This window comes from Callionymus lyra, chromosome 14 (assembly GCF_982586985.1).
Source record: "Callionymus lyra chromosome 14, fCalLyr1.hap1.1, whole genome shotgun sequence".
Taxonomy (NCBI): Eukaryota; Metazoa; Chordata; class Actinopteri; order Syngnathiformes; family Callionymidae; genus Callionymus; species Callionymus lyra.
The window spans coordinates 8,774,577-8,797,729 of NC_141831.1; the positions used below are offsets into that span (position 1 = coordinate 8,774,577).

General features: G+C 36.1%; 2 protein-coding genes across 3 annotated transcripts in view; both read left to right on the forward strand.

The window, feature by feature from the left end:
• Window positions 1-1,338: 1,338 nt before the first annotated feature.
• Window positions 1,339-9,207, forward strand: cct8 (chaperonin containing TCP1, subunit 8 (theta)). Of its 2 annotated transcripts, none has more exons than XM_087807403.1 (15): window positions 1,339-1,478; window positions 2,585-2,675; window positions 2,765-2,844; window positions 2,934-3,083; window positions 3,169-3,349; window positions 3,434-3,495; window positions 4,238-4,375; window positions 4,458-4,636; window positions 4,869-4,935; window positions 5,282-5,369; window positions 5,858-5,973; window positions 6,076-6,147; window positions 6,215-6,379; window positions 7,088-7,207; window positions 8,977-9,207. In XM_087807403.1, the coding sequence occupies exons 1-15, from the start codon at window positions 1,419-1,421 to the stop codon at window positions 9,049-9,051; spliced, it is 1,644 nt and encodes a 547-aa protein (XP_087663529.1). In that variant the 5' UTR covers window positions 1,339-1,418; the 3' UTR covers window positions 9,052-9,207. The 2 variants fall into 2 exon arrangements, with proteins under 2 accessions (XP_087663529.1, XP_087663528.1); XM_087807402.1 differs by lacking the exon at window positions 8,977-9,207 and adding an exon at window positions 7,720-7,870.
• A 2,378-nt stretch (window positions 9,208-11,585) lies between these two features.
• The window catches only part of tspoap1 (TSPO associated protein 1), a 66,805-nt gene continuing 55,237 nt past the window's right edge, over window positions 11,586-23,153 (forward strand). Inside the window, exons 1-3 of the mRNA XM_087808264.1 lie at window positions 11,586-11,665; window positions 14,354-15,053; window positions 19,236-19,466. Of these exons, the coding sequence (XP_087664390.1) occupies window positions 14,373-15,053; window positions 19,236-19,466 (912 nt within the window). The 5' untranslated portion in view covers window positions 11,586-11,665; window positions 14,354-14,372. The remainder of the gene's footprint in view (window positions 11,666-14,353; window positions 15,054-19,235; window positions 19,467-23,153) is intronic.

The following is a 23,153-nucleotide window of genomic DNA, read 5'->3' on the forward strand; positions in this document are numbered from 1 at the left end:
TAAAACATATAGTACACATATTAAAAATAATAATTCAAACAGAAGAATACACTCTATAATTATAATCAAACCTAGAATGGATTTTAAAATTGTCTTTTCTTCAGAGACTGTGACATTCTTTCTTGTAGTTTCATTTATCTCTTTTTTATTTCATTTATATGTTTAACTGTTTTATTCTTTAGACTTTAGACTTTCTTTTATTGGCATTTCAAACCGCAGTGAAACTGGCAACAAAATTGTGTTGCTTGGCAACCGTTTAAAAACACAGAATAGACTGAATGTATATAAAGAAAAAGTATAAATATTAATATTAATAAGTCAAAAATAGTGCAATATAATCCAAACAGAATCAATGAATTATGTTTTAAATATGGCATAGAATGAATGTATATAAAAGTATAAATATTAATAAGTTTAAAATAGTGCAATATAATCCAAACAGAATGAATAAATAATGTTTTAAATATTGCATAGAATGAAAGTATATAAAAGTATAAATATTAATAAGTTTAAAATAGTTCAATATAGTATAAACAGAATAAATAAATAATGCTTTAAATATGGCATAGAATGAATGTATATAAAAGTATAAATATTAATAAGTTTAAAATAGTTCAATATAGTATAAACAGAATAAATAAATAATGCTTTAAATATGGCATAGAATGAATGTATATAAAAGTATAAATATTAATATGTTTAAAATAAAGCAATATAGTATAAATAGAATAAATAAATAATGTTTAAATATGGCATAGAATGAATGTATAAAAATGAATACGTTTATAATAGTGCAATATAGTATAAACAGAATAAATAAATAATGTTTTAAATATGGTATAGAATGAATGTATATAAAAGTATAAATATAAATAAGTTAAAAATAGTACAATATAATACAAACAGAATAAATAAATAATGTTTTAAATATGGCATAGAATGAATGTATATAAAAGTAAAAATATTAATAAGTTTAAAATAGTGCAATAAAGTATAAACTAAATAAATAATTAATGTTTTAAATAAGGCATAGAATGAATGTATATAAAAGTATAAATATTAATACGTTTAAAATAGTGCAATATAGTATGAATAGAATAAATAAATAATGTTTTAAATAGTGCGTAGCTCGAAGTTATATTTCTTTTAGCAGTCTCAAAAAATTCCTGTTGTGTTTTCAAAACTGACCATTAAATAACGAAATAAAAATAACTATTAAGTGTGCGAACACAATAATAAGTAAACAGCGCCATCTTACGTTGCGAACAAAGCAGAACGCGTCACATGTCCCTCCTCGGCTCCCGTCCTTAAGCTCCTCGCCTCGCCCCGCGGCTCCTCCTCTGCCTCTTTCGGCTTTGTACACTCCACGCTGCGGCTTGTCTTCTCTACCACGCCGGGGCCGAAACAACGCAGCAGACATGGCGATGCACGTCCCCAAAGCACCGGGCTTCGCCCAAATGTTAAAAGATGGCGCCAGGGTACGATTGAATCCGTCTTCCATTCTTCCCGGTGTCGCTATTTGTTCGGTATTAACGTCGTGCTAACTAGCTTTAGCATCCCGGCTAGCATGCTGTCATAGCGGCAGAGAGTTCTGGAAGGAAGTCAGGCCGCTTTCAAAAGGTGGAACCCTGAGCTTTTCACCGCCAGAATGAACAGTGTTATTGTATATTAATGGATATTATAACTTCTGACTTCCTTATGTTAACATGTTTTAAGACTGACGTCGAATTGTATTTGGGATAAACGAAGATGCTATGACGCTATGATGCTTTGTCATCCCGGCGCAGCAACATCACGTTAACATGACTGTTGTACGTGGATGGACGTGTTTTCATGTATTCTTTTGTACACTTAAATGTATTTTAACTCATTTTATTGAAGCCTGTTTTATTTGTTTTTAAAAGTTATAGGTCTGTATTACATTTTTTTTTTTTTTATTAATTGATTTTCTTGAAACCAGTATTATCAGACGGTTCTTGTAAAGACGATTCCAGTAAAATATGTATACTTTTCCTGTGAACAATATTAAGAAGTTAACCCTTTATTAAAAACCGGTGGAAATGAGAAAAATTCTGATCAATAGAGTTCAGTATTTTGGGTGTGACCTTTTTGTTAAAAAATCATAACTTTCTTAATATTCCCTTGGTATCGTTGCGAATTAATATCCCAAATTGAACGTTGATGTTCATTACTACATCATATAATACACTAAGGGAAACGTAGAGCGCAGTTTCGGTTTTATTTTGATTAAATTCCTGAAATAATGTTGGAAGTGAAGGAAAATGTCGGTAAACATGGCTTGTCAGACTCCAAGAGGCAATAGGTGGGTCCAAGAAACGAGGTGTGACTGGATCAATTTAAAATATATTTGTCAGACTTGCATATAAATGCATAACTTGTAATATAATGCGGATTCCAATTAACATTTGACTCGCCTTAGATGTTTTTTGAGGGAGTTTTGTCGAGGGAAAATGTCCGATTTGTGGCATGTCAATCTGAAAATACAGATGCTCTTGATAAACTATGTGTTCTATGTCATCTATTGTGCTATATTTTAACAAATGTGTTTAAATTCCTTCCGCAGCACTACAAGGGTCTTGAGGAAGCCGTCTTTCGTAACATCAAAGCATGCAAGGAACTTTCTCAGACCACACGCACAGCATACGGGCCCAATGGTTAGTATTGTTCAAGATGACCATTACATGAAGTTTGACGTGTATCAGTGAGACAATTGACCCATTTTTTAATCCGTCTTTTTATTTAGGAATGAACAAAATGGTCATTAACCACTTGGAGAAGCTGTTTGTCACCAACGACGCAGCAACTATCCTCAGAGAACTTGAGGTTTGAAAGCTAATGCAAAAAAAAATGGAGACTTCAGTTTCGACTTCAGTAGATGAAACGCTGTTCTCTTATTTCAAAAACCTCTGTAGGTTCAGCACCCTGCTGCCAAAATGATCGTGATGGCATCTCACATGCAAGAGCAGGAGGTGGGAGACGGGACCAACTTCGTCCTGGTGTTTGCCGGAGCTCTGCTCGAGCGGGCGGAGGATCTGCTGCGCATGGGATTGGCTGTGCCGGAGGTACTTTTTCACCTGCTATTATAAATCGTCATATTTGTTTGTTTCACGCAGATTTAATTGGCTTGATTTTTGTCTCCCCGTGAAGGTCATCGAAGGTTACAAGAAGGCATGCAGGAAGGCTTTGGAGATTCTCCCAGAATGCGTTTGCTCCTCGGCAAAGAACCTCAACGACGTGAAAGAAGTCACGTCATTGATCCGCACCGCAGTCATGAGCAAGCAGTACGGCAACGAAGACTTCCTGGCGAAGCTTATTGCCGAGTGCTGTGGTGAGTCCACTCGCTTTTTCAAGTGGGATGATCGGATCCACTTTTTAAAGATGAGCTTCTTAATTTACCCATGTTTTCCTGCAGTGTCCATCTTTCCCGAGTCTGGAAACTTCAATGTTGATAACGTCAGAGTTTGTAAGATTTTGGTGAGTAAAACTTTTGTATATTATCTTACTGTTGACGTGTAAAACAAACGATTTGGAAAAATGTAGAACTTGAGGTTTAAAATTTCCAAATGTATGTGATTGGAATTGAAATCTTTTAAGACTAGTGATGCATCAAATGTCATCTGTGGGGCTGATGCTGATTAATTTCCTGGCAACTTAAACACACTTGTAACTTTTTACCTTGATCACACAAACCCATTAAATACAACCAAATAATAATGATAATTAAAAACCCTTTAAAGTAAAATCGATGACGAACTACACAAAACTCAACGTTAAATAAAATGAATAACTTAAACGACAATAAGTGCAGACAATTTAAGGATTTCACTTGAATAATGCCATGTTTTTCTTCACATACTTTTCAAATACACAATTAATTGGGTGAGTTTTGTGTGTTAATGTGTTCATTGATTACTGTTCAGTTGTAGGGTTTTGTGTTTCGTTAAATATCCTACAGTAGTGAACATAGCAATCTCGACATACTGAATGCAGTATTTCAATCTAACTCAGCCACGTATTTATTATTCACTTATATTTAAAGAAGTAATAAAAATAATAATTGACATGTTCTAGGGTTTTTTTATAGCGAAAAGAATGAACCACAGTGACATCATGTTTTAAACTTAATCCCCATTTCTGACGGAAATGACAGAAGATATTTGTAAATGTGTTTTAACGTCTTAAACGACCACTTCTAATTTATTTTTGTGATTTCCAGGGCTGTGGCGTGACGGCTTCCTCGATGCTTCACGGCATGGTCTTCAAAAAAGAAGCAGCGGGAGACGTTTCATCCGTTAAAGACGCCAAGATCGCCGTCTTCTCCTGTCCGTTCGACTGCATGGTCACCGAGACGAAGGTACGATCGGTCCTCGACGCAACTTTATCGAATCGTAGTCCAACTCTCGAAACCATGTTTGACATCACGATCTCCTCCACAGGGCACAGTCCTCATCCACAACGCACAGGAGCTGACGGAGTTCAGCAAAGGCGAGGAGGACATGATGGAGAACCAGGTGAAGGCCATCAAGGAGTCCGGGGCCAACGTGGTGGTTACAGGAGGAAAAGTTGCTGACATGGCAATTCACTATGCCAACAAATACAACCTCATGGTGGTGAGGTGAGCATCGTCCGCTTGAATACAACGGCAGTAGATGTTTCTAGGTTTCATCCTAACACGAGACAAGACGTCGTGAAGGATTATCTTCTCATAAGAGACGACTATCAGTTACAGATTGAAAGTACACAATAAAAACGGATCACTTGGTAGATTTCAATGAAGGTTGTGCTTTAAATGTGTGTTTTATATTTTAAGCTACAAGTCCGTTTTTTTTGTTTCTGATCGTCTGCAGAATGAACTCCAAGTGGGACCTGAGGCGGTTATGCAAGACCGTGGGAGCTGTTGCTCTTCCCAGGCTGGTGAGTCGAGTCGAGGGCCACGTACTTTACATTCACCCGACAGGATGTTTTAATATTTTTCATTGTTAAAAGATCAATTTACCTTGAATATTTTTGTTTGTTCTCCGGACAAATTAAGTGTTTTGGCACGTGTGCTCCTAAAAATGTATAGCAGTCCTGGTCAACATGTGGCCCTTTGACTATATTTACGTGGCCCTCATGAGGTCAAAGACCATGAAGAAATACAAAATAATATTGTTAGTTTCTACATTAAGGGTTTTTTTGTTTGTATTTTTGTCCCGCTTTAGATTTGTGAGAGCAAGATTTAAGTGAAATCAAGTTTAAGCTGATTTGTTTTTTTTGTCAGACTGCACCGACCCCTGAGGAGATGGGACACTGCGACAGCGTCTACCTGTCGGAGGTCGGAGACACCCAGGTGGTCATCTTCAAGCACGGTATGTTTCCCCGCTCGCCTCGCCGTGTAACATTGTAGCAGGAGTGAGAAAGTGGGCTTTAAATTATCCATATTGTTTCACTTTAGCGAAACAATATTCGACAATGTATTGATTTAAAACAAATTAAAATGTTCTCTTCATTTCGCTTGTACTTCTCTTTTAAAACGCAGATATGGATTCCTTTGTTTGAAATGACTAAGCTTTAACTGAAGCATGTAAAAAAAAAGGTGTATTACTACAATATCAAAATACTACTGTATATTGTAGTGATGTGTTGATGAAGCTTCATGAAGCAGTGTTGTTATTTTCAGAGTCCACTAGATGGCGTCTCTGCACTATTTTCCTATAGTTTTGAACAGCTGTTCTTATTAAACATCGCATCATTTTTAAACTAATTGCGCCACCTACTGAATCACCAGATTCTTTGCCAACACAAACCCTTATTAGATGGTGAGTTAATATATATATTTTTTAATCCACTGCCACAGAGAATGAGGACGGCGCCATCGCCACGGTGGTGATCCGAGGCTCGACAGATAACCTGATGGATGACATTGAGCGAGCAGTGGATGATGGCGTCAACACCTTCAAGGTTCTTGCCAGGGTATGTTTTCGAAAAGTCTCCAGTTTCTTTCTTGAGGGCTCATTTCCTGGTTTCGTTCAAACGTGCGACTGATTTAAACATCTTGTTTCATGACGTCCACAGGACAGCCGCCTCGTTCCAGGAGCAGGAGCCACAGAGATCGAGCTCGCCAAACGGATCGCTTCCTACGGCGAGGTACGCAGACTCTCGTCATCCTCGGCGACTTCTGTTACGTGGCTCTAAACCTGGTCCTGTGTTGCAGACCTGCCCCGGACTGGAGCAGTACGCCATCAAGCAGTTCGCAGAAGCCTTCGAGGCTCTTCCACGGGCGCTGGCGGAGAACTCTGGCATAAAAGCCAGCGAGTTGATTTCCAAGATGTACTCCGCTCACCACGAGGGGAACAAAAACATGGGCTGTGACATCGAGGTATTTATTTAGAACAATACTTTTTATATTCATTGTTTAAAAGGCATATTGTTTAGTAGAGCTGAAACCTTTTTTTTTTTTTTTTTGCATTAAAAATAAATAACTTCTGCTGTCTCAACAGCAGGTGGCGGCAGAAACTATATTAAAAAGAGATATTTTGTTTATAAAGTGCAAAAATATGTTTACATATTCCATTGGTTTAGGAAGTTTAAAATTTGATTATTGTACGTTATAAAAAATGTTAATATCATTTATTAATTCCACGTGTGTTTTCTGTGTTTTATTTTTACAGTTCAAGCGTTAAATTAAGGCATTTTATGTAACTTGTAGGAAAGTGCTTTTGAAAATATTGCCCAAAAATGGAAACTTATATTAACAATGATTTAAAGTCAAAATGAGTTCAAACTTTAGCTTTAAAAGCTGCTTAAGTTTGTATCTGGTGAATAAACACTGAATATTTATTGTTTAGTTTTAAATTTAACATCGAATCATTGTCTTTTATACACACACTATTGACAAGTAAAGCATTTACTCACTTTGAATTAAATTAAAATTTTATTTTAAAGGTTTTTTTTTTTTTTTTATCTTGAATAAAAATATCGCAATATTGACCTTTTCTTGTATTTGATATTTTGTTCTAATTCACTTATAGTTTTTTTTTTACAAGAATCACAAAGTGAATCTATGATGTTTTTCTTCGACTTTCAGGCTGAAACTGCGTCGATCAAGGACATGACAGAGACCGGCATCATGGACCCGTACTTGGTCAAGTACTGGGGCATCAAACTGGCCAGTGATGCGGCCATTACAGTTCTCAGAGTGGACCAGGTGAGTGCTCGGATGCTTCGATCTGATTGGACGGTAGCAGTTGATACCAGTCCAATCAGTAGCAGTTGTTAATGACTTGTCAGACTGAATAACAAAGTGTTTACAAATGTTTTTATCAAGTATAATTCTTCTTTGCAAAAAAAGCACCAGAACTTTTAAACAAACTTCCTTCTATTATTGTGAATATTTTAGCTTGTACTTGTCAAAAAGGTTTCATCTAGTGACGAACATCGTGTACATTTATGCTTTTAGCGACTTTTACATTTTTATTTAATTCACACCAATCACAATGGTGGCAGTAGGCTGCAACGCAGCACGCCACAACCCACCATCAGCAAGTGTCCTGCTCCAGGAGACACGGTTGTACCTGGATCCTCAACCACAAGGAAAACATTCATTTTTACTAAACTATATTTTTTTTTTAACTCTCCTTCAAACATCCGCCTCTGAACAAAGTGACCAGACACGTTGAAAAAAGTGACCAGACACGTTTTTATATGCACGATATCCAGATCATCATGGCAAAGGCCGCAGGGGGCCCCAAGGTTCCCAAGCAGCAGGGCCACTGGGACAAGGACGACTGGGATGAGGCGCCCGATAAATTTGACACTCATCATTAAGGGGGTTCATAGACGACTCCCTCCCCATCAGTAGGTGCTGGAATGGTGTGAAGCTGCACTGGTGTCGTCACTCACGGTCACTGATGATGATGATGATGATGAAGTCACTACTAACACTGACCTGGGATTTATGGACGATCACTTACGTTTGCTGTGACTGCACGACGCATGCTACAACTTTTCTCTTGCAGTGTTTTTTTACTTCTAACAACACAACCTCGTCGACAGCTGGAGTTTTACACGTTTCTTTACCGTTGTATACAGAAATATTTCGTACATTCAGATGCACAGGTCGCCGACTTCTTCTCAATTTTATTTTAGGGGCCTTTTCATAACAAAGTTGTCTCGAGACGCTTTACAGTTGAAGTAGGACTATAGTGGAGAAAAGGAAAAACGGATCCAGCAACTAGACAATGAGTAAAGTGTGGCGCCGACGAGGAAGAACCTCCTTTTAGAAAGCAGAAACCTTGAGCAGAACCAGGTTCATTGTTGACGACCTCCTGCTGGGACCGGCTGGGAGGAAGGATGGTGGGTGGGTGGGGGGGATGGATGGAGAGAAGAGTGAGGGAGGATACAGTGAGAGAAAAGAGAGTATAGAAGAGTCCATGGAGGTGCTGGAGAGAACTCTGGATCCCATGACGTGGTGGAGATCCTGGATCAGCAGCAGTGGCGTAAACTTGAATAAATATAATGTTCAAATATTTATATATTAATATATGGAGTAGAGGCTACAGTGAGGTTAAGTGCAGGTTTTGGCATCATTTTAATTGTTTAAAAGATGGATAAAAATTGCATGTTCAACATTTAAGCAAAACTACATGGAAGGATCCAGCGCCCCCTACTGACAGAGCGTGTAAATGGCAAAGATAAACTGACATAAATGGTCATTTTTTTCCCGCGAAGACATGGAGTCGATCACAGAATTAGGCAAAATATATTTAACAGTCCGGGATCTAAAGAAAATAACATGAGCATGAACATTAATCCTCCGTTGAGACGACAACATATGGAGCCACTTAACATGATTAGTTTGACACGTGTGTTCTAAGTCGCTTATTAACATGTATTGAGTGTTAATGTCAACTCTCTACTCACTAAAAAAGCCTCTTTTTCGATCCTTCACTCACTTGTGTTCCTGCACACCTCCAGATCATCATGGCTAAACCAGCAGGAGGACCCAAACCCCCACAGCAGGGCAAGAAGGACTTTGATGAAGACGACTGAAGATGACGTGGTCCAGCCCGATCCACACAAACACACATTTTCTACTGGTTTATTTAATGTCCCGCTGGTTGTTTATGGGGAAACTAAATAAGTCCGGTTAGCACTGTCTGCTTTTTATGTTCATGTCCAAATAAAAAGGCACCAAATCTGTCTGCATTTTTGAGTGACATCTGTCGTTTTTTTAATCAAAGGTGGATTTAATTTAGGTTTATTTAAGGTGGACGGACGCTTACAAATGCACGTTTCAAATGTCAAAATAAATCACATTAAAAAGGCAAATCATATATACAACACTTTGTTCTACAGACAGAGGTTGTGTAAAATAGCTTTAGTTGAACTTATTGACTATAAAAGTATTTATACCCACAATTTGTTATAAAAAAAATGATCTTGGTTAGGATAATACATGTATTATATTACATATAATTAAACGTTACTTCTGATTCAATTTGTTTAAATTCTGTTACAATATTTATGCTTTATACGTCTCGGCCAGCAGGGGGAGCTAGACGCATACTGCATTGTGATACTACACTTGAGCACTATTTGTAAACTTACGATAAAGAAACTCAAGGTGTCATACAGGTAATAACAATGGTAATATCATTTGAAATGTATACATTATTTTGTATTATCCAGAATCAAGTGAATTTAATTAACCTTATTGATCTTTTTTATATATTTAAAAAATATATTTCTTTGGATTACACTGACAATATGTGATGTAAATGTATTTCAAGTAAAATCCCAGGAAACTGGGAATACCAGTCAAGGTCATCAAGACCAAGGGGCCTTGTGTTCTAAAGGTGTCGTACATAAAAACGTGCTTTTCTACGTCAAAGTCCATATGTATCAATAAGGAAAAGAGCGTTAAAAAGGTCGGATGTTACGACACGTTCGTAGGACCTTATTTACTGCTCAGATGCACGTCAGCCTCACTAGTCACGTTGAGATCACATCAGTTACATTAACATCAATATTAACTCACACGCAAGTGTTTGTAGTTTCACAAGTGGATGTTAAATTATTCACAAACTTATTTAATTAATTAAGACAACATCGATCGTTTTATACTGATGTACCGTGATTTCACGTTATTCAGAAACAATATAAAGGAATTATGAGCTTGTTTTTATAATATAACGAACAAAATGATCAGATGATGCTTCAAGTCTTCAAGAGAGTCACAGACGTTCTTGTGGAACAACATCACGTTTATTTAAAGTGAAGCTGCAGAATGAAAGCAGCTCATGTGATCACAGTGATCTCCTTGAAAAACACTTATATAAATACACCGTCACATGATTTGTTCATTTGTAATTTGTAAACAAAATGCTTTTATCTTAAAAATGTAATTTGCTTATGTCACACATTCATGTGAAGCTTTTAGTTACTGATTTATAGTTTTATTCTTGTTAAACTTTATTTTAAGACGTTTCAAAGAAACGCATTAATAACTGTGTATATAAAATATACATTCACACCGGAGCTCTTCTGCACTCATTTAAATTTAAGTATGTGATCCATGTGAGAAATGTTTTAAATGAACAAATATAAACTGTTAATCCAGTTGAAATTCATCTTTTCGTACTTTTTTTATGATCACTGAGAGAAAAATCACGGGCTCTGGTTCATTTAAATATGATTAAAATATGCAGATTCAAACATCAGAATATGTTTGTACTTTGTTTGCACCATTTTCTGGTTTTCAGTGTCCGACCGTATTTAGTAGAAGTTCAATGTACTTCTTTATACATGAGGCCCCAGTTGAATTTTTAACTAACTCCTGAATATTTTTAAAACATGTTTTTATATATATTTATATTTATATTTTATTTTATATATATGTTGCAATTAGATGTATCATCTTGTTCTTTCTCTTAATTTCTCTTTCTATTTTATTTTGATTTATTTTTTATGAAAGATCGCTGTATTTGCTGTGGCTATTTGAAAAAAAAACAATTTCCCAAAGGGGACCTCCTGAGGGATCAATAAAGTTCTACCTTACCTTACCTTACCTTAACTAATTAATTAAACAAAAGCCGTATAGAATTAGCACATGTTGAATTTTTATTTCGGCCACCAAAAACATTGATATTCCTTTATTCTTCCCACTTCTGGGAATTTAAGGTTGTCACATTAGTTCACAAAAAAAGAATCGCAAATAGCAAAACATATAATAAATAAAAAATGATTAAAAAAAAGGTTTAAAAAAAAAAAAGGATAAATAAAATAATCATGAATATATCAAAGACAATGAACAGTTTAGGCACACATACAAAAGTACAAAAGTGTTTGTGTGTGTGTGTGTTGTTATGTGATTATGAGGCATAACAAATTGATTACAAATGACCCATCGTGATGACTACAGTGAAAACAGACAAACATCTTGATCTTGCTCATGACGACAAGGAAAAACTTTTTCCTCACAGTCAGCTGCTAGACAAGTAGACGGACGCCATTTTTGGGCACCAATAGAACGCCAAACACAACCTAGTTTTGGCACCAACGGAACCCCATACCACCCTGTGATTGTTGTCATCTCCTCGGACATCTGACGGAGGATCGTGCGTGTTTTTCACTTGATGCTTCGAGGACCTCCGTGCGCGTGCATGTAAGTGAAGCTAAACTAGTTTTCTGTCAAGCTAACGCTAGCAAACAACAACTAGCGCCTGCATGTTTACCCTAACAACGGCGCGTTGCTAGGCTAATTATAGCAACAGTGTCTTAAAGTGCTATTGAATTAGCTTCCGGTCGAAGCCCCCCCGCCGCTTTGTAAGTCGAGCCCCCCGAACACATGTCGCTAACCCGGGTTAACAGACGAGGTTAAAATAGGCTAAAATAGGCTAAAGTTACCACTGTGGTGGTCCAGAGTCACGTGTCCGTCCACTTGTTGCGTCTCAGAATTGATGGTTTAAATGTCCGGTTATTTGACTTTTACTAATAATTTATTAAACATTAATTAGTGACTAAATGACGTGTAGTTTTTATTTATTAAAAAAGGTGGCGTTTGACCTTCTTTTGTAATTTAATTGATAAATAAATGAGGTCGTCTCGGTCGAGGTCACGTGACTTTATTATTCATTCACACCACGATGGTCACAAGATGTTGTTTTCTTATTGAAACATGGAACTATATAATTCTATTAAGTGCTCACTGACTCATTGAAATAGTTAAAAGCATGTTAAGAATTATAAAGTAAAACTCCAGATATATCTTTTTTTTTTCAAATATATATATATATATACTATAAACCATGTAATGTAAGACTTGATCACAAATACGAACACAATCTTAGCTCAACACAATCTACTTCACTTGAAGAGGCTCAAATATCCAATATAAGTCTTTATTTATTTATTTTACATTTTTTCAGGCTAGTTTTTCCATAAATATTCTGATAATTCAGCCAAGAACTTGGTTCATATCAGAATTAAATTTAATTCTCTAAAATTTTGTGGAAGTTTCCCTATTTTATTTTAGACATTTGTTATCTGTACTTGCTTTAAAAAAGACAACACTTTTAACCTGCGTGTAACAGTCGCCATACTTGTTAACAGTGATTCAGTATTGACTAGGACTGGAGATTTTGGAGAAAAAATTGATTCCCAAAATGTATTTTTGTTTGTTGTTGTTTTCTTTCTCTAACCAATTTTGCGATACATTATGCAATTTTCATTTTATTTGAAAATGTATTTATTTATTTTAACTAAAAATGCGATATTTTATTATTTCATTAATATATGTTTAACAATATTGTGATTTTGATTAATGACATTTTCTTCATTTATTTATTTCTAATCATATTGCAATTCAGTGTGCAATTTTTATTCATTTTTTTGTTTTATAACCAATATTACAATGGAAATCCAGTGTGCAATTTGTTTTGTCATACTATACAAGTTATTGTATAGTAAACAGAAAAAAACAAAGAATAACAAACACAGAGGCTAACCACTTTGACGACCTTTCCTGGATTATATTTTTGCACAAAAGATGGACCACCCCTAATTATTAGGTTGAATCATCTATTATTATTGTATTGTACTTTTGTAAGTGCTTGTTTATGTCTCTGAAGGAGTAAATGCGTAAAGTTTTGAGCGAATACCGCATTCAAGTTTGTATTTGTCGAAAACCTTTGGAGTAAGTTAATTAGCGGCTTGTGAAGCTACGACGAAGATATAACGGCGAACTAACAGCTCTGTGCTTCAGAAAGGATTCCGACAGACATGTAAACTCTGTTCTTCTCTCACTTGTATACAAGTAAAACGTTTGACTTTAAACTAGATCTGATTTCTATTCTCTGTTAAGTTAAAAGTGTTACGTTAGATTCCTTAACTTTCTGGAAAATCTTGATAAACAGTGTGCAATTTTCATTTTGTTTGAAAATGTATTAATTTATTTTTTACCAATATTGCGACATTGTATTATTTAATTTATTTATGTTTAACAATATTGTGATTTTGAGCGACAATACCGCCTTCAAGTTTGTATTTGTCGAAAACCTTTGGAGTACGATAATTAGCTGCTTGTGAAACTAAGACGAAGATATAACGGCGAACTAACAACTCTGTGCTTCAGAAAGGATTCCGAACTGACATGTAAACTCTGTTCTGCCTCTCACTTGTATACAAGTAAACCGTGTTTAAACCAGATCTGATTTCTATTGTTGTTGTTAAGGTAAAAGCTTTACGCTAGATTCCTTAACTTACTGAAAAATCTTGATAAACAGTATGCAATTTTCATTTTGTTGGAAAATGTATTTATTTATTTTTTACCAATATTGCGATATTGTATTATTTTATTTATTTATGTTTAACAATATTGATATTATATATGATTTCAATAAGATTTTGAGCGATAATAGTATTTGTCGGAAACCTTTGGAGTAAGATAATTGGCGCCTTGTGAAACTACGTCCAAGATGTAACGGCGAACTAACAGCTCTGTGCTTCAGAAAGGATTCCGACAGACATGTAAACTCTGTTCATCCTCTCGCTTGTATACAAGTAAAACTTCTGACTTTGAGCCAAATCTGATTTCTATTCTTTCTTAAGGTAAAATTACGTTAGATTCCTTAACTTTATGCAAAATCTTGATGAACATTAGGCAATTTTCAGTTTTCACCACAACCTACTGTTGAGTCATCGTAAGCTTTTTTTCAAAATTCATATAGTAGCCTCATCATGTCTATTTCAATACGAAAAGAATAGTTTCCCCTCCAAACAGTTTCCGCACCATCATCATCTTTTTTTTAACCATCTGTTTCTCTCGCCTCCTTCACCTTCTTATCTTTTTCAGCGCCTGATGTTACTCTTGCATGCTCGACCGTCATCCTCCACCTGCTGTGTCTCTTCACCACATTCTGACGCCTGCTTCCATTCTTGCAGTCATGACTTCCCTCGGAGATAACCCTTTGAAATTGTCGTCCAAAAATATGCACCAGGCTCACCGGGAGGAGGCGTGTCGGCGGAACCCCGAGAGGATTCCCGCCCAGTTGAAGGAACTCTGCCTGGAGCTGCGTCTGCTGCGAGAAGAAGCCGAGAAGAACCAGCAGAAGACGGTGACGGAGGTGAAGGCCAGACATGGACGCCGGAAACAGAGGCGCTCTCACGAGAAGGAGCTGAAGGATGAGGTTCGTTCTGACCTGGAAGCGTTCGACGCTCTGGAGAAACTCCTGCTGACTCTGTCCGAGAAGATAAACGGGGCCGATACATTACGACCGGGGTTAGATCTGGAAAAGGCCCTCATCCAGGGCCACCTGCTGAGAGTCCTCGGACGCCCGGGCTCTCGAAGGACTCGCCACGACTCGCCGAGGAGCGAACACGATGTGAGAGAATCTCCCGTCTCGGGTGCCGCTGACCCCTGCGCCCCGGCTACACTGGACACCTGTCGGAGCGGATCTTCCAACATCTTCGGTCGTGACGACGCTCCTCATGAGGAGGAGTCGTCATGTTCTCATGACCCGTCCACGCCGGGACGCATGGACGGGAATATGGAGGTGAGAGACGTCACTTTTACAATCGTTTTAAAGTTTTCCATTGAAAAATATGTATAATATCCCAACTGTTTCTGGCGGGAAGTGAGTCTGATTGCGATATTGTCCATTTTTTTTAGGCTTAATTCTCATTAATTTCTCCCCTTTTCCGTATAACATAAAACTTTATACATTTGTCTGTATCTGCTACAGTAAAAAAGCAAAAATAACCAATAATTAAGATCATTTTTGATAATTTTTAGGACCTAGTGTTTAAATATCTCTTAAATATCTGTTTCTCAGCTGCACGTTTTATTTATCGGTGAAATGGTGAAAATGTTACTGTTTTTTAATGCTTGAAATGCTTTGATTATAAAGTTAAGATTAACCGAATTAAATTGTTGAAAAAACGTATACTTGAGAAATATTTATGATACTGTATACTGAAGTTATTTAATGGAATATATTTCAATAAAGTGTAATGTATTATAGTTCTATTTTTCAATTACAATTAAAATAAAATGATCAGTACACTGATGTATTTCGATGTCGCTTTTTACTGCAATTATTTTTCTGGTTTAAATTTCAATCAAATGTTTGTCGTATAAAGTATTACCTTTATTATTTACAATTACCACAACCTTTGTTCATTTCTGTGTAGCAATTAAACTCATAGATGGCAGCAGTCATTATGTCCTTAGCTGGAAAAAAAATGAAATCCTGGTGATGACTGAGGATGAGAGGATACAGTGACTCCAGCAGTTTTTAAAGCGGATGTTTGGACATATTTTGTTTTGAAAACAAATGAAAGAAGTTACGACTTCGTCATGTGGTCTGAAAATACTACAACACCAGAGTCAAGTACTCGACAATACTACAGATATATCCTCGTTACTACACTATATAGGTATCTTATCTTCCCAATACACACCCCTAATAAATAGTCTCATCGAAGTCTTAATCCACAAATGTATTGAAAATGTAAAACCACCGTTTTGTTTTCAATGAACCGTTTACAATAAAATTACTAGATTTTTAAAAATGACAATTAAACCACAAATGTTTATTTATTTAATAATTTATGTTGCTTCCAATTAAACTTCTGGCCACTAGGCAGGTTTTATTACGCCCTAAAGGAACAATTAAATCCTGCGAGATTCTGGCAACGACTGAGGACGAGAGGATACAGTGACTCCAGCAGCTTTTAAAGCTGATGTTTGGACATATTTTGTTTTGAAAACAAATGAAAGAAGTTACGACTTCGTCAAGAGTCGTGTGGTCTGTAAATACTGCAACACCAGAGTCAAGTACTGGACAATACTACACATATATACTTGTTACTACAGTACCATGATATATTGCAATATATTGTGTCGTTGCCCCTGTATCATGATACGTATTGTATCACCAGATTCTCACTTAAAATTAAACAAAAACGGCCGAAATTGACCGTGAAACAACACCAAATTCATAAAACAACAACATACAAGGTAAATCTGTGTCAACGTAGTTAAAAAAAAAAACTGCTTATAGACCCCCCCCAGCAGCCCAGTCTCCACTTAAATCGACCTCTGACCCCCCGGCCAGTGGAAGTTGAAGACCCCCTGCTCTAAATTAACTCGAGTTACTGTGTGCTGGTGAAATAATGGGGACGATCTTGAGTGACTCGGGCTAATTTAACGGTGTTTTACCAAACGACCGTGTCGGACGATCAATCGCAGTAAAACATTGTAACGACACGCTTGCCCCGGCGTGTGCTGGACTGTGAACGGCCTCTCGAAAACGATCAATAGGGAGCCCGACATCATTCCAGCGTCATCTCCATGGAAACCAGCTCTGGTCCCGCTGATGATTGGACCCCCATCCCAGAGCCTGGCTTTTTTGTGATAGGACGACTGGAGGCGGCGCTCCCTCCCCCCTCCTCCTCTCACCGTCTTTACACATTTCAGCCCCCGTTCTCCTTTTTTTTTTCCTCTTACCTTCGTGGCCATGATCCTCGGATCGGATTAGGCGACGTGTGGAGTCTTGTTGCGTGAACGTGGGAATAGAACCGTCACACAGGGTTGAAAATGCTGCACCAGCCGTGTTGAGACACAGGAGGTGGAGGACGAAGATCTTTTTTTTTTCTTCGTTGTGGGGCCGACTGTGTTTTGATGGAGGACGACAGGAGCGTGTGGACGACTTCTGCGTATCTTCCCGACTCTCTGATGACAGAGGATGACACGTAGAGACGCAGCCTGCAATGGTAACCGTCTCTCCTGGAGTTGAACTCGCAACTATCTGCGTCAAAATTCGGATTATTGAGGTTGAGGTGTTCGTTAATGTAGACATTCTTTGACCATAGTCCTGTACTAGTGTTTTGATGTTGGTGGATTAATACTGTTTATTAGGGATGTGTATTGGCAATAATCTGGTGAAACCATACGATATATAGTGATACTGTAGTAACGAGGATATATGTGTAGTATTGTCGAGTACTTGACTCTGGTGTTGCAGAATTTACAGACCACATGACTCTTGACGAAGTCGTAACTGCTTTCATTTGTTTTCAAACCAAGATATGTTCATACATCAGCTTTAAAAGCTGCTGGAGCCACTGTATCCTCTCGTCCTCAGCCATTGCTATTGTTCCTTTAGCTGTGGAGGACGTATCATATCAGTCATCGCCAGGATCTCGTGGGATTTAATTGTTACTTCAGGACGTAATTAAATCTGCTTAGTAGCCAGAAGTTTAATTGCCAGCAAAATATATAAATAAATAAACATTTGTGGGTTAATTTTCATTTAAAGAAATATAGTATTTTTTTTTCTAGACAGTTTATTTGAACTAATACTGTGGTTTTAAGTTGTCCCTATTTCTGGATTAAGACTTCAATGAGACTATTCATTAGGGGTGTGTATTGGGAAGATAAAATATGTATCACGGTACTGGGGAAACGAAACAATACATTGCGATACTAGTAGTAACAAGTATATATCTGTAGTATTGTTGAGTACTTGACTTTGGTGTTGCAGAATTTACAGACCACATGACTCTTGACGAAGTCGTAACTGCTTTGATTTGTTTTCAAACCAAGATATGTTCATACATCAGCTTTAAAAGCTGCTGGAGCCACTGTATCCTCTCGTCCTCAGTCATTGCTATTGTTCCTTTAGCTGTGGAGGACGTATCATATCAGTCATCGCCAGGATCTCGTGGGATTTAATTGTTACTTCAGGACGTAATTAAATCTGCTTAGTAGCCAGAAGTTTAATTGCCAGCAAAATATATAAATAAATAAACATTTGTGGGTTAATTTTCATTTAAAGAAATATAGTATTTCTTTTCTAGACAGTTTATTTGAACTAATACTGTGGTTTTAAGTTGTCCATATTTCTGGATTAAGACTTCAATGAGACTATTCATTAGGGGTGTGTATTGGGAAGATAAAATATGTATCACGATACTGGGGAAACTAAAAAATACATTGCGATACTGTAGTTACAAGTATATATTTGTAGTATTGTCGAGTACTTGACTCTGGTGTTGCAGTATTTACAGACCACATGACTCTTGATGAAGTCATAACTGCTTTCATTTGTTTTGAAGCCAAAATATGTCCAAACATCAGCTTTAAAACCTAGTCATTGTATCCTCTCGTGCTCAGTCATCCCCGGGATTATGCGGGATTTCCTTGTTCCTTTCGCTGCAGAGAACGTAACAACTGCTGCCAATGCATATTAATGTAAATTATAAATGTAATACTTCATACTACAGACACCTTATTGAAATCTAAACCATAAAAAGACTACAGTATTGTGAAAAAATAATCATCATATAAGTGTGTATTGAGATTTTCTCACACCTCTATGTTAATGATTATTTTATCTTGATTGCATATAAACAGTCAAATGATTTCATTTTTCACACTCTTTTTGAATATCAAAAATAATATTTAAAAGTTTTAAAAAAGGGTATCTTGAAAAACGACATTGTTTTTGCAAGAAAACAAATGCGTTTGTGGTATCCCTTGTGTTGCATCTGGGTCAAGTCTGGGTCATTTTGACCCTGAGATAACACAAGGGTTAGTGGATCAATATTTTCTTTCACATAAATTCTCAATCTCTATCAGTACGACACAGCGTTTGATAAAAACCATCAGCAACGTAACATTTGGACTTGTTAGCATCTTTTTTCTCCTGGACTGATCACGTCTCCTCCGGCAGGAAGCTATGCTTGACCTGTGCACTCGACCTGCGTCGCGGGAAATGACGGAGGATTATCCGGAGGCGTTCAAACCAACGGGATCGGAGGCGAAGACGTCCGAGGATGAGTCGCAGACACTCCTGGACGACACGCTTCACGACAACATCATGAGCTCGACGTCGCTGTTGGGGAAGAGACAGCGTTCTCTCCACGCAAACCTCAACGGCTTTGAAACCGACGCCGTCAAACAGGTACGAGGAAAAAAAGTGTCTTAACATGTACTGTTACTGCATTTAGAAAGCGTTGTTTTGTAAATATACTGTAAGAAATTTTAACAAAATTTAGATAAATGTGGTCGATGATCAATGAAAGGATCGTTTTTTAAGCTCAGTTTCATTTAACTTTTAGGTGGTGAAAGTAGAGAAATGGAAGCTAACCTGGATTGATGCTGATTGTGCTTAAACGAATATATCCATCTTTAAATATATGTAATAAATATGTAGGTAATATTAACCTGTATTCTTCCCATATTAGGTAAATATGTGACACTTTAAATATTTGTAAATATTTGTTTTTAGTTGAAGCACTTTCACTCACATTTTAAAAGGTTTGAAACATTGACACAATGTTGTGTTTGTTTTGTACAAAACTCCCTTTTTTAAATTTAAATATTGACATTAGAAAATGATCTTAAGCCCCGCCCACTGAAAACACTTCTGGAGATGAAATCTTGTTTACCATAACCACGCCCACTCTGTTGCGATTCGTCAAACATCAAGGTTTGTCATTGCGCGGCATCAATCCCGGGAGTTTCCACCTTTGAGGGACTCCTTGTATAAACAAAGCGGGCGTGATTACAGCTGGCTGGAGGAGGAGTGAAGCCATTATTACGTCATAATGGACTCCGCTCTCGTAACCTCTCGTTCGCCCAGATTTCAGATTAACTTTATTAAGTGATAAGTTCAAAACATGGTCATGATGAGGGTTTTACTGCACGAGTGAGTCAGGAGGGTTGGGTTTTCACTTTAGTTGCCCTTTAACTAGAATGATGTCATCACTTTTACAACTTGTAGCCACTAGTACTGGATCCATACTTGTCTTTTGTGTCCATCATATGTTCAGTCACATTATCGTCTGGGAGTTTTGGTTCGTTACGCGTTGGTACTTTATTTCGTAACGCTTTTTTAGAACCAATTGTACAACGAACGGCTTTGTTTGTCTCAAGGTCGCTCATTATGTAGACCAGGGGTGGACAATTAAAATTCTTCAAGGGCCACATTAAATTCTGTGAATGTTGTTAGGGGCCGTCAAGCAAAAAGAAAGACGAAAATATCCTTTAAAAAGAAGGACATGCGTCATTAGGCCGTGACATTTATTAAGCTAAAATAAGCTGCATTTATTCAATTTACTTAAAAAAAATGTTTAAGGGATTAATATATACACAAAAAATTACACACAAAAAGGAGGGAAGTGTTATGTGAAAATGTAAATTAATAATAAATACAAAATACATTTGTTAATGCATTAAAACTGGATTTGTACTGGAACGACAGTTGAACTGATTTAAAAAGTTATTGGTGGAACTAGACTTTATTTTGATTTCTAATGTACTTATTTTAAAATTCAACATACATTTTTACCTTTTCTATAGTATATTAGCGTCAGTTTAAAATACCTACATTTTAATTTCGCAGAAATGTATTTTGTTTTCAAACAAAATCTTACACACAAAAAGGAGGGAAGTGTTATGTGAAAATGTAAATTAATAATAAATACAAAATACATTTGTTAATGCATTAAAACTGGATTTGTACTGGAACGACAGTTGAACTGATTAAAAAAGTTATTGGTGGAACTAGACTTTATTTTGATTTCTAATGTACTTATTTTAAAATTCAACATACATTTTTACCTTTTCTATAGTATATTAGCGTCAGTTTAAAATACCTACATTGTAATTTCGCAGAAATTTATTTTGTTTTAAAACAAAATCTAAAAAAAAACCCTGAATACAATTTTTTTCTAGTTTCAAGTATTTTCAGAATGTTTCTTCTAAAATACTTTTGATATGTTTCCATATTATGAAGGATAACGATGACAAATTCAGCATTTAACTCAATGTTTTTGTGTAGTTTGAGTCTTTGTTATATTTTCCCGCCTCCTGAGTTGAATTATTGATGAGGATCTCCTCGGAGTGTCTGGCTGTCTGGCTGTGACGAGTAGAAACAAAGACACACGGGTTTGAATCATTTTCTCCGACAAAATGTTGTACAATCCTTTGGCGCGTTTAGATAATGACTTTTATATATGTCCAAACATCTTTTAAAAGCTGCTGGAAGCAACTGTATCCTCTCGTCCTCAGTCATCCCCAGGACTGTGTGTGATTTCATTGTTCCTTTAGCTGTAGACACAAAATAGACAAAACTCAGTGAATATCTATATATTAATTGTAATAAACAATATTACATTTTTTAGTCATAAACATTATATTGAAAAATCAACCATAAAAAAGGCTACAGTATTATGAAAAAATTATACTATATGCGATATATTGGTGTATTTTCTCACACCACCACTTTTATATTTATTTTATGATATTTGTATGGATTCTATTTTACATTTTCCTTTTTTTAATTCAAGCATAAAACCTTTGTATTTATTCTATTATTATTATTTATTTTATATATATATATATATATATATATTGTTGTTGTTGTTATTAACATAAATAAAACAATATATAATAATATATATTATTATATTATTTATTATATATATTTATTTTAATGATAATTGTAAATAGAAAAATATTATTGATTTTATTTTACACACTTTTTTTTTTCAATTCAAGCATAAAAGAATTATATATATATATATATATAAAAAAAAGATAATTGAAAGTAAAAGAAATTGCGGAATTTTGGAGAAAGAAAAGATACAAAATAAATGGTACAAAATAAAAATACACAACTTGATAAAACCCGAGTTCAAATTCAAACACAAGCAATCTGAGACTAAATATATATCCCAACAAAAACATACCGTATATTTGTCGCCTACTAACTGTCAATCAATTATCTACGTACATTTCTCACATCTTGTTTCAGCATCTACTGTATGTGGTTTACAACAATTAATTTCATATGCTTATGTCATCAGATTTTTAAAGATTATTTCTAATAGTCTGGCTATAAAAACATTGTTTTACCCTTTTGTCATGACACTAAAAAACACTGAATCTTTATTTCTTTACCCAACCATTCATTTTAAACCTCTCGTGGGCCACATAAAAAGTATTTGATCCCTGAGCCTTGTGTGAACCGTTATTTTTTTTTCCTCTATTTTCTCCGCTGACGTCTCAAAATGTGTCCAAGTGTTATTAACTCCATCGCTCTAGCAACACAGACCATAATAACAATGAAACGCCTTTAGGCTTCAGGCGGTCAGAGATTGGATGTCGGGGGGGAAGAGGTCAGCTGGGTCTTTTATTGCTCACATGCTTGAGTTATATTTACTGGCTGCGACTTTAAATGTCATAAAGAAACACTTCAGTTAAAATAGACGAGTCATTGTATTCGACATCTGAACCCTCGGCTGCTCTGGTGTTTCTTTGAATGTGTTGCTTTTGTAAAACCACATGTAAAACTAAATCATAACTTTTTTCTCTTTAGCGATAAACCTTCATTTTATTTCCTTTTATATTTTTTGATATATTCTAAATATTCACTCTTTCTTTAGTGCATATATATCTGTGTGTTTTTTTCACGTTACTGTATTGTTTTTTATTTTACAAAAACAAAAACTTCCGGCCACTAAATGGCAGCAGTCCTCCGCAGATAAAGGAACATTGAAAACCCAGGAAATCTCACAGATGACTGAGGACGAGAGGATGCAGTCGACTCCAGCAGCTTTTTAAAGCTGATCTTTGGACATATTTG

Bases quoted from the DNA above. Each gene is read 5' to 3' on its own strand.
- cct8 (XM_087807402.1), top strand. From the start codon at position 1,419: ATGGCGATGCACGTCCCCAAAGCACCGGGCTTCGCCCAAATGTTAAAA. The intron at 2,676-2,764 runs GTTAGTATTGTT...CTTTTTATTTAG, and splicing joins CACAGCATACGGGCCCAATG to GAATGAACAAAATGGTCATT. The intron at 3,350-3,433 runs GTGAGTCCACTC...GTTTTCCTGCAG, and splicing joins GCTTATTGCCGAGTGCTGTG to TGTCCATCTTTCCCGAGTCT.